The 11,381-nt window shown below is 58.4% G+C and overlaps 1 protein-coding gene across 1 annotated transcript; it reads left to right on the top strand.

The window, feature by feature from the left end:
- Nucleotides 1-4,979: 4,979 nt before the first annotated feature.
- On the top strand, nucleotides 4,980-7,607 carry LOC138816086 (vasorin-like). Its single transcript, XM_070005648.1, has one exon. It carries the CDS (start codon nucleotides 5,005-5,007, stop codon nucleotides 7,033-7,035), a length of 2,031 nt encoding a protein of 676 aa, XP_069861749.1. The 5' UTR covers nucleotides 4,980-5,004; the 3' UTR covers nucleotides 7,036-7,607.
- Nucleotides 7,608-11,381: the final 3,774 nt, after the last annotated feature.

Below are 11,381 nucleotides of genomic sequence, written 5' to 3'. Positions count from 1 at the left end.
CAATGATCTAGGCCCACCTACCCATCGACAAGTCCACAGACTCTAGGAAGGGTCATTTCTCCCATAGAGTGGCCAGATCTCTGTGTGGTTAATGGGCTCTGGTAAATGTAAGAAAGACTCCTCCCCTGACAGGACCATTTCCTTCTTAGATTCCTGGGCCCAGGTCAGGGGCCTTTCTTGGTGACTAAGGTAGTGCTCTGGCAAACTCATGGTTAATTGTAAGGTTGGAATCTTAATAAGTGCTTCGCCTTGGGTGGGGACAGGGCAGTGAGGAGGCCGTGCATCTGGGCCCAGCCCTTGGTGGCATCACACCTGCCCTGTGTTGACAGTGGCATCTGGACTGGCCCACTTCTAGTTGGGCAGCAGCCACTGCATAGCTCCTGGGGCCACAGATGTCCCTGCCCAATAAGTGGCACCTCTCCTGACTGAGACGGCCTGTCCTGCCACCCTGAGGGCTCACGTAGCCCAGGGACTGGTCTTAGTCACTGGTCTTCCTGTTGTGGGCTGACAGGTCTGGCAGTGGCCAGGCCAGCCTCTTCCTGGAAGGGGGGAGGGAGCTGCCAGCTTGTCTACACCTGCTCTCGGATCCAGAACCTGCTTCCCAGAGGGGCAGAAGCTGAGGTCCTAGTTATTCCCTTGGCCACTCTCTGATAAAGAGCACTTGCCAGAGGAGTTTTCCCAATGCTGCCTGGGCCTTACCTGGGAAGTTCTTATTTAAGTGGTCTTTTAGGGAGTAAGGATTTTAAAAAACATTTCTGGGTGATCCTGACCTGCAACCCTTAAGGGCTTCAAGTGGAGGTGGAGGCCCAGAGAGGGCAGGGAGCTAGGTGAAGTCACAAAGCAGGGAAAATGAGCAAAGCCTACCTGGGATCTAGTTTAATCACTAGCTGGGGTGGTCTTAGAGAGACTTAAGGCCCAGGCCTCTATGCCCTTGGTGTGACGACTCAGGACAGAAAACCCTGACCTCTCAGCACTGCTGGGCCAGGGGCTGCTGTGTCCCAGGGAAGGGGGTAGATGGGGTGGACCCAAGCGGGGCCCTGAGCCTCGTCGGACACGTCAGCGAAACCAGAGCCAGCAGTTCTGGCTGCCGGCACAGTCCCGCCTGCCTGGGGGGTGGGGGGGGGCATTGGCAGACTCCTGAGTCTGGGCTGCTGCCAGGCTTGGCCCAGTGCAGTGCTGGGCGGGCCAGCACCAGGAGGTAGAGGCCCGGAGCCACAGGGCAGGCCCACAGGGCCCCTTCCGCCCCCCCTCTCCCCGCACCTTTTCTGAAGTGGCTGGCACAGGAGGGTGTGTGTGGACTCAATCCATCTGAGGACTCAGTCCTCCTTCACCCAGCTGGGCACATGGCCTTCCCCAGCAGCAGGGAGATGGGCTGGCCCCACAGCTGATATGGCCACCCAAACGCCTGGGTTCTACCCCAGCCTCTTTCCTGTCTCTGCCTGTCCTGGGAGCATGTGTATAAGGGGTACCCACACATGTATAGCACACTCAGGGCGTGGGGGCGCTCTGGGTTCCCCTGAGAGCTGAGATGACAGACACCCTTACGCACAGAGCCCCTCCTAGGGGTCATATGCTACAAGGGGCTAGCCAAAGGACAGCTCACCCCCCACACCCTTTTATATGACTAAGGGCACCCCACCTCCATTTCCCCACCACCCTGAGAATAGAAGGCAGCCTCAGCATGAGGCTCGGCAGGGCCCCTGGGCCCTGTGGGTATGGAAGTGTTGTATAGCCCCTTCTTCCATGGTGGTCTCTCCCTAGGAGGCAGGCCGGGCTCCCCATTTACGTCCTCGGTAGCTCATGTTTACTGACCACTTGGCAAATACTCTTAGTGCAAACTAAGCCATCCCGAGGAGCAGGCACTGTGACCAGCCCCCACGGCACAGATGGGAGCTGAGGTGGGCTTTGTGGCAAGACTATCTTGCCAGCTGGCTGAGAAGCTTGTTGGTCATACCCCATTCTGAGTCCTGTGTGCTGGAGAGCCCGGGCCTCAGTATCTGGCCTCTCTACTACCCTAAGATGGGGCCAGGCCTCCCCCTGGCCCCCTCACCATTGCCCTCCTGCTCCCCACGGCCCATAGCTGCTCCAGAACTCTGACCACCCTTTGCAGAAGGAAAGGTCTCCCCTCCCTGGCTCAGCTCCAGGATCAGATATCAAAGCCAAGGCCCTGCCCCTGTTGGAGCCAGATGTAATCACTGGACAGCATGGCGGTGCCAACCCCCACATGCGCACACAGCAGATTCAGCACCCTCAGACCAGTGGAACATCTCCTACAACTTGCTAAAAAGAACTTCATGTTTAAAGTCAAACAGTATTACAAAATAGGACGACTGCAGAGGGTGAAGGGAGCAGGCTTCCCACAGGCTTGGGGATTTAGCCTATCCCCTGCTGTCCCTCTTCAAGATCAGCCTTTGCTCTGGCCAGGTTTCTTCCAGGGGTTTCCCAGTCTGCTTTTGGTGCCAGGAAACCTATGGTGGAGCCCCCTATCTACCAGCCTGTGGCTTGTAAACTCAAGTGTTTCCAGAGACCCTAGTATCAACTCCTGCCTTAGTCTCCCCTTGTTGAGTGGGGTGAGGCTAGGCTCAGACCAAGGATATCACTTTGAATCCTGGGGGAATGGTTAGCTGCTTTCTGTGGAGTCTCCAAACTTGGTCCAGGACACTAGCCCCTCCAGACCCAGCCCCCTCTCTTACCAACTCAGACACATGTTCCATAGCTCACCTGCCAGCCAGGTAAACATGGTATATCCAGATAGGCCCAACAGATTAGAGTGGGGAGCATTTCCCTAGCTCATGGCCCCCTTGTCCTGCAGGACATACAAAGGAAACTAAGGTAGTGACAGTCAAGCCACTGGTTGTGGTCTCACAGCCTGACATCTCTGGGTGCCAGGACACCTGCCTGGAGCAAGGACTGTTAACCATGACCGTACACAAGGCCCATAGGGGCGTACTCTGGCCAGGTTGGCCACATGCAGGGTCTCCTCCCACTGGACTGTGAGAGGGCTCATTCAGAGGGCACCCCAGCCTCACACAGACATGGGTGTCTGGAGGTCAGTTGAAGTCCACATCCACAAGCCAGGCCCCACCCACTGCTCTTTTGGGCTCTGGTACCTGCTTTACCTGATGCTGAGGGTAAGGCCGGGTAGAGAAGTTCCCTCAGCGGAGATAAGTTATAAGGTTGCTGGAAACCATGGAGTCCAGTCAGACAGAGCCTTAGCCTCAGTGAGGTGCCCGCATAGACTCCTGGAGGGCATCTGGGGGGGGGGGCACTTGAAGGGTCAGATAAGACCTCTCCTAGGTAGCCTCTAAACAGTGTTCATCATTGTTAGTGAGCAAGGACGTTCAGGCTGCAGGGTCCTGGGGGAGACAATTCTGGTGGAAGGATAGGCCCAACCTGAGCAACAAAAGTCTCCTCCACCTAGACTTGGCTCAAGATCCCAGAGACCCAACTGTCCTGGTTAACCCCCACTCCTGCCTGTCACCTCCTCCTCCTTCTACTCCTTGTGCCTGAGGGAGCAGGCAGTAGGGCACAGGAAGGCTGGGTGGGGGTCGTGTTACCTGCCATGGCCACGGAGGGGGAGGGGAGGCCTAAGCTCCAGCAACAAAAGGCCCTTGTGTGAGCAGCAGGCGCCTGGAGGGGGAGGGGGCACTTGCCACTAGGTAGGTCTGTCTGCCTAGGGACGGGCTGGCACCCTATACAGGACTTGGGAACTTCTGGGGCACAGGGTAAGGGCTTTGCCAGAGTATGTGGGGCGGCCCCAAGGCTCTCCCAGGAGAGCCTGGACCTATCTGGACCTATCTGACCTATCTCCTCTCAGGAGGATCCAGCTAGGAAGCAGCTCAATCCAGGTCTAATTGTCTCCTTCACAGGGAGCGTGTGAGGCCCTGCCCTGGGGACCCTGCCATGGGATAGATAGCTAACATCTTGAGCTCTAGCTCAGTCTCCCTGGCTCCTCGAAGGGCCCCCTTTCCTGACACCTGGGAATGGTAACCAGTGGTGTCTGCGTGCCTTACAGTGTTGGCATGTGGCAAGAGCAGGCACTGTCACCGCCGAGAGGTAGCTGCTGCTCGTCTTCTGCCCACAGCAGCTATGGTAACTTAAGAGGAATGAGACTGCAGGGCTTGTTAAGCTTGGCACTGCCTCTAGCCACCACCCCACACCAGCGTCCCTTGCCTGAGCCTTCCAGTTTCTATCATTATGCTACGGGAGCCTGCCTAGCAAGAGCCAGGCCTGAGGTCATGAGGACTGTATCATCATGACCTGGAGGTGGGGGAGTGTGAAGAGGAAGCCTTCCTCCCTCCTTCCTCCCTTCCCAGGAGAGGGGCACCTGCCAAAGACTGCAGTCACCCTCCGCCCCTCCTTCAGGAGCCTTGCCACTGGCCACATCCTGGTGGCTCGCAGCCCCCGTCCTGGGCAGGTCTGACTGCACAAGTGGAAAAACACCGATCCCATAGTTTCCATGTGAAGTCTTCCTGCTGCGGTCTCTCCCCACTCTGAGGAGGGAGGGACACAGAGCGTGGCGCAGGGGCCAGCGGCCCAGGGCAGCCAGCTTCTCTGCTTACGCGCCTGGGCCGCCTGCCCGCCCCGTCTCTCCAGACGCTTGCTGTAAGGAGGGGCTGCTGCTCCAGGACACATGACTCCTCTCCTTCCCTGGTTTGCCCCCTTCCCTGTCCACAGCCTTCAGCGGGAGCGCCTGAGCTCAGCCGGGGGAAATGGTGTGTGGTCACTGAGTACCCAGAAGCTATCGGTCCGTCCATGTGCTAGTCACTGCTGGTCTTGTTCAGCCCACTGCCTGCTCCTGATAGCTGACACCATAAGGATGAAATCACATGATGAGGGAGTAATGGGGATGGGCCAGGAACTGGCCAGGGGGCACTGGGGACCTGACTCATAGTGCTGGCTCTTGCATTTGGGGGCAGGGAGTGGTAAATCCCCTTCTGGCCCTCTTGGCGTGGCTGCCCTCGAGGCCCTGACTCACGACCACTCTGCACACAGGGACAGAAGATGCGCTCCAGGAGCTGCCTTCCGCCGCCCCTGCTGCTCTTCCTACTGCTGGCCCTGGAGCCCAAGGTGCAGGGCTGCCCATCTGGCTGCCAGTGCAACCAGCCACAGACGGTCTTCTGCACTGCCCGCCAGGGGAGCACGGTGCCCAGAGACGTGCCGCCTGACACAGTAGGCCTGTACATCTTCGAGAACGGCATCACCACGCTCGACCCGGGCAGCTTTGCCAGCCTGCCGGATCTACAGCTCCTAGACCTGTCACAGAACCAGATTGCCAGCTTGCCCGGCAGCATCTTCCAGCCGCTTGTCAACCTCAGCAACCTGGACCTGACCGCCAACAAACTGCGCGAGATTACCAACGAGACCTTCCGCGGCCTGCGGCGACTCGAGCGCCTGTACCTGGGCAAGAACCGCATCCGCCACATCCAGCCAGGCGCCTTTGATGCTCTTGACCACCTTTTGGAGCTCAAGCTGCAGGACAACGAGCTTCGGACACTACCCCCGCTTCGACTGCCCCGCCTGCTGCTGCTTGACCTCAGCCACAACAGCTTCTTGGCCCTGGAGCCTGGTGTCCTGGACACCGCCAATGTGGAGGCGCTGCGGCTGGCCGGTCTGGGGCTGCAGCAGCTGGACGAGGGGCTCTTTGGCCGCCTGCGCAACCTCCACGACCTGGATGTGTCTGACAACCAGCTGGAGCGCCTGCCGTCTGTGATCCGAGGCTTGCGGGGCCTGACACGCCTGCGGCTCGCTGGCAACACTCGCATCGCCCAGCTGCGGCCCGAGGACCTGGCGGGTCTGGCTACCCTACAGGAGCTGGACCTGAGCAACCTGAGCCTGCAGGCCCTGCCCAGTGACCTCTCCCACCTTTTCCCCCGACTGCGCCTCCTGGCAGCAGCCCGGAACCCCTTCAACTGTGTATGCTCCTTGAGCTGGTTTGGGCCCTGGGTGCGAGAGAACCACATCACGCTGACCAGCCCTGAGGAGACTCGCTGTCACTTCCCACCAAAGAATGCTGGCCGGCTGCTGCTAGAGCTGGACTATGCGGACTTCGGCTGCCCCGCCACCACCACTACAGCCACGGTGCCCACCACAAGGACTGAGGCAGGGGAGCCCACACCCTTGCCTTCTAGCCCAGTCCCGACCTGGCTCAGTCCCACCGCGCCAGTCACGGAGCTCCCCAGCATGCCACCCACCGCCCTGCCAACGGTGGAGCCTATTCCCTGGCCCCGGGACTGCCCTGTGTCCACCTGCCTCAATGGAGGCACCTGCCGCCTCGGGGCAGCGCACCACCTGGAATGCCTGTGCCCGGAGGGTGTCACAGGCCTGTACTGCGAGAGCCGAGTAGGGCAGGCGGTGCAGCCCAGCCCTACCCCACAGGCCACACCAGGGCCCCCACGGCCCCTGCCCCTTGGTGTCGAACCAGTGAGTCCCACCTCCCTGCGCGTGGGGCTGCAGCGCTACCTGCAGGGCAGCACCGTGCAGCTCAGGAGCCTCCGCCTCACCTACCGCAACCTGTCGGGCCCTGACAAGCGACTGGTGACCCTGCGGCTGCCTGCCTCGCTGGCAGAATACACCGTCACTCAGCTGCAGCCCAATGCCACCTACTCCATCTGCGTCACACCCCTAGGGCTCGGACGGCTGCCAGGAGGCGAGGAGGCCTGCGGAGAGGCCCGCACACCCCCAGCGGTCCGGTCGAACCACGCCCCTGTCACCCAGGCCCGTGAGGGCAACCTGCCCCTCCTCATCGCACCTGCCCTGGCCGCTGTGCTCCTGGCTGCGCTGGCTGCCGCAGGGGCGGCCTACTGTGTGCGGCGGGGACGGGCCGTAGCAGCTGCAGCTCAGGGCAAAGGGCAGGTGGGACCAGGGGCTGGGCCCCTGGAGCTGGAGGGGGTGAAAGCCCCCTTGGAGCCAGGCCCCAAGGCTACTGAGGACAGTGGGGATGCCCTGCCAGGTGGGCCTGAGTGTGAATTCCCACTCATGGGCTACTCGGGGCCCAGCCTCCAAGGGGCTCTCCCTGCTAAGTGCTACATCTAAGCCAGAAGAGATGGAGCAGCCAGCACCCTCTTGTTGCCATAGTGAGTTCTTAGCATGTATCACCAGGACATACGAGGGATGGGGCTGTGTGACCACGGTTAGCCTCTGTCCCTCTCTGGGCTAAGTGTACTCATTTGTGAGCTGCTGCAGCCCAGGCGATGAATTCTGGTAGCCCCAGCCCAAGTGTGTACAGGACAGCGACTGCTGTCTTCTGCATAGTGCAATGCCAGGGCATGTGGGCCCTGCCGTGTGCTGGTAACGCGGCCGGGGCCTTTCCAGGCTCCCCGCAGCTGACCATGGAGACTGGGGGCCAGTGAAGGAAGCCCCCAGAAAGGAGTCATGGAGCAGGCCCTTTGGCTCTGGCCTTGGCCCTAGAAGTACAGGAAACTGGAAGGGAAGGTGCTCTGGGCACGTGTGGATTTGCTTCAGTTCCATTTTTTTTAGAATATATTTATAAAAGATCCTTTCCCATTTATGTTGGGAAAATGTTTTTCAAACTCAGTGACAAAGACTTTGGTTTTTGTAAGACAAACGATGACATGAAGGCCTTTTGTAAGAAAATAAAGGATAAAATGGAGTGAATGTCTTGGACTCAAGCAGGGGTGCATGGGTTGGGTGTATGGAGCGCGTAAAGAACCAGATCCCACCAGGCACTAGTGGCTCATGCCTGTAATCCTAGCTATTCAGGAGACTGAGATTTGAGGATCGCAGCTGGCCTGGGCAGAAAAGTCCCTGTGAGACTCTTATCTCCAATTAACCGCTCAAAAACTGGAAGTGGCGCTGTGGCTCAAGTGGTAGAGTGCTAGTCTTGAGCACAAAGAGGCTCAGGGACAGTAAGTACCCAGGCTCTGAGTTTAAGCCCCACAACCAACAGGAAAAACAAACAAACAAACAAAAAAAACCAAAAAAAAAACCCTCACCAGGTGCCAGTGGCTCAGGCCTGTAATCCTAGCTACTCAGGAGGCTGAGATCTGAGGATCACTGTTCAAAGCCAGCTTGGGCAGGAAAGTCCAAGAAACTCTTTATCTCTAATAAACCATCAGAAAACCAGAAGTGGCACTGTGGCTCAAGTGGTAGAGCTCTAGCCTTGAGCTGAAGAGCTGAGGGACAGGGCCCAGAGTTCACGTGCCACGATTGACCAAAACAAAACAACAACAAAGAAAACGCCACAAAAAAACACAAAACCCCCCAGCAGATCCACTCTCCTCAGCAAGCTCCAGATCCATTCTCCCTAGCAAGCTCCAGGCCTGGGCTTGGCAAACTGTCATGGACCTCCCCAGAAGGGTGACCCTCTCTCTCAGGGTCTTGGCCCGACATGAGGCTGAGGCCTGGGTGCGATGGGCTGCCTCAGTCTCAGGAAAAGGGTCTAGTTAGGACAGCCTCACCCACACCAGTGTCTGTGGTAAGGATGGGAGTGGCTCATAGCAGATGCAGCATACAGAGTACCCCCAAGGGAAGCCATCCCCTCCTCAGTGGATTCAGTGGGAAATTCATTAACTTCCCTAGAGAATGGGTACCTTACACTTTCTCATTCCAGGACTTTATGGCTGGTCCTGGGCTCAGGGAGCCTCCAGAACCTTCTGAAGAGTCCTAGGCTGGCCAGGTAGGAGCATGGCTCCAATTCTCTCTGCTGCTCCTCTACCCCTGGTATAGGCTCAGCAGAAAAATCCTGCTGTCTCTACCCCAGCTGTACAGAAGGGCTTTGGAGTGGGAAGCACAGATCAACAAGCCAAAGACCCTGATGGGCAAAAAGGAGGGGCTGAGCCAGATCTGCAGCAGATACAGGAAAGAGCCAGGGGCTCCATCCACACTGCAGATAGGGCTAGTCTTGATGACTCCATAGAGCCCCTTTATTAGGGAAGTGCTCAACTGTTCTGGGACTCCTAGGAGTTTAGGGGGTGTTTTCCAGAAAGGCTGCAGGCTGGAGAAGAGAGGACAGGGCCACAGATGTGGAAGACAGCTATGGCCTGTCTGGGGATGGGGAGCTTAGACTGATGGATACACAGCTCTTCCTCTTGTTCTTGGAGGAGGGTAGAAGAGGGGTAAAGGAGAGGTTCAGCAAAACCTAAAGTGAACTCCTGGAGGCCCCACACCGATGTCCTCCTTAGGTCATGGCCCTGGCTCTGAGCCTCACCTCCCAGTGGGAAGGAGGGGGCCCAGCCAGGCCTGGAGACCAGACCCTGTGGCTTGGGGTGTTGATGTCAGCACCGAGTCAGGCTTGGCCACGCGAGGCTCTGGATTCAATTAGCGGCTGCTGAGGGTTCTGGCTTGAGGAGGGAGGTGGCGGCGGGTCACGAGGGTAGTGGGTGGTGGCAATGGGCCCCTTCCTCCTGAGGCGGAGGTGGTGGCGGCGGCAGCAGCCCAGGTGGATTTCCTGTAAGCCTGGGTCCTATTAGGGCAGCGTCCATGTCCCCCCCCTCCCCGCAGTCCTGTCAAAGGGCCCTTTGTGGGCCTGTGGGCTGTTGCCGGAGACAGTGGCTGCTGAGTAAATGTTTTCACTGCAAAAGCAAACCTGGCCTAAAGGGATAGCAGGGGGGTGGGGTGGCAGGATCCAGAGAAAGGTACTCAGAGCGCCCCCATCCTGAGAGGATGAAGCCAAGATGCAGCCCCTACCCAGGGCAATGGCGCCAACTTCAGGCCAGGGATCAGGGCAGACGGGAGGAGGCAGTAACCCACAATCACCAGGTCCTTCCTGTCCCACACCGTGTTGTGAGGGCTTTACGTGTTCCATGACTAACAGCTCACTTTACAGAAAAACAGAGCTGAAACAGCCTGCTCTGAACAAGAGGGACAGAACCCTAACATCTGCTCCCCGGACGACAGTGGGGGTACTCTGCTCACCCCTGCCGGTACAGGGGACGGGGCACTGTCACGGATGCACACTCACGGGCCCGTCTCGCAGGAGGAGAGCATCTGAGACAGGTGTGCCTGCATGACGTGGCAGAGCACGAGCTGCTCTGGCTCTGCCAGTCCCTCTCATTCTCCTCCCACATTACAGGGCCTGCCACGTAAAGCTCTGGACAAGCCTCTTAGGATGGCAGCCTGACCCTTTCACATGGCCTGAGGCTGGCCTGGCTTCCAGTCACCCCTTCTCTCCAACGAGGTATGCTCCTCTGTAGACACGAATGACAAGAGGACAGAGATGGGAACATGACTGAGGAGGCCCTGAGAGAGGATGGGGGAGGAGTTTGAGCTTGACCTGTGGCCCCTGCAGCTCTTAAAAGCACATGCTGTTCTGCCCAAACCAAGATGGAAAATCTGTAAAACCGAAGAGAGCAGCGGCGACTGGGTGGACACGGCTGCCAACGTTCCCCCATGGCTGTGCCCACAGCCGACGCCCTGAGCACGTTCCATCTCCACTCACAGGGGCTCTTGCTTCCAGGGAACCCACCATCTCTCAGAACAGCCAGGAGGCTAGGCATGCATCCTTGGCATCTGCCGGCTTCACAGAGGCCGGAGAGTCCTAGCTTATTGGCTGAGGATGCTGGCCCGCCGAGGCAAAGGTCAGGGCTGGGGGACAGGGGTGGACCACTGGCCTAGCCGCCCATCTGGGAGTGATTTGACAAATTCCAGCCCTCACTGGTCCTTCCAGGCTATTCTTAACTGCTATAATTACAGGGTCAGCCTTGGCTGGTGGCACCGTAGGGTCTGGGCATCATTAACTCTTCCAGGGGCCACACTAGGGCCTGGCAGGGGTTGCCTTGCAGGGGAGGGGAGACAGTCACCACCATTAGCAAGGGTGGAGCCTGAAACACAGGAAGTGGTAGGCAGAAGCACACTGGATTGCTGATGCCCAGCCCCTTCACGCCTACACTATCCCATCGGCCTCTGCTGATGGCTTGTAGAGAAGGGGCCATCTGGCCCAGAAAGGTCTGCCACTCCAGGATAGGGGAGCCCAGCTGAACCCAGTCCTGAGCCCCATGCCAGCAGAGGAAGAAGGGTGGTGACACCCTGCCTTGGCCTCGTACCTGCCATGTGGTTTCAAGGAAGATCTAAATCTCAGCCAGCTTTGCCTTACTCATCTGTACAAGGGGCCTTGCCAGCACCCCAGTGTCTTATTCCTGATTTAGAGGACAGGACAAAGAATCTTTGTCCTCCTGTCCACTCCCCTCCTCTCAGCCAGAGACCCAGTGCAGAGCTGTTTTAGAGGATCCAAGGAAGATCCTTCAGTCTTTCTCACCTCACACCATCCTGCTGCTTCTAAAATTGGACAGGCCACTGGGCCTTCTGTGACTCAGTTTCCTCAGTTGTGAAATCCAAGCAGGAAAGGGGTGGACAAGCCAGCCAAGCAAGGTCCTTTTCTTGGCTCCAGTACTTCCCAATCTCCTTGCTGCACAGGGACCTCG

Source organism: Dipodomys merriami, unplaced genomic scaffold (genome assembly GCF_024711535.1).
Source record: "Dipodomys merriami isolate MVZ:Mamm:240054 unplaced genomic scaffold, mDipMer1.0.p SCAF_680, whole genome shotgun sequence".
NCBI lineage: Eukaryota > Metazoa > Chordata > Mammalia > Rodentia > Heteromyidae > Dipodomys > Dipodomys merriami.
This window is presented reverse-complemented; position numbering and strand designations above follow the sequence as displayed.

What these genes read in the sequence shown, in the direction of transcription:
- LOC138816086 (XM_070005648.1), top strand. Translation starts at nt 5,005, where the DNA reads ATGCGCTCCAGGAGCTGCCTTCCGCCGCCCCTGCTGCTCTTCCTACTG.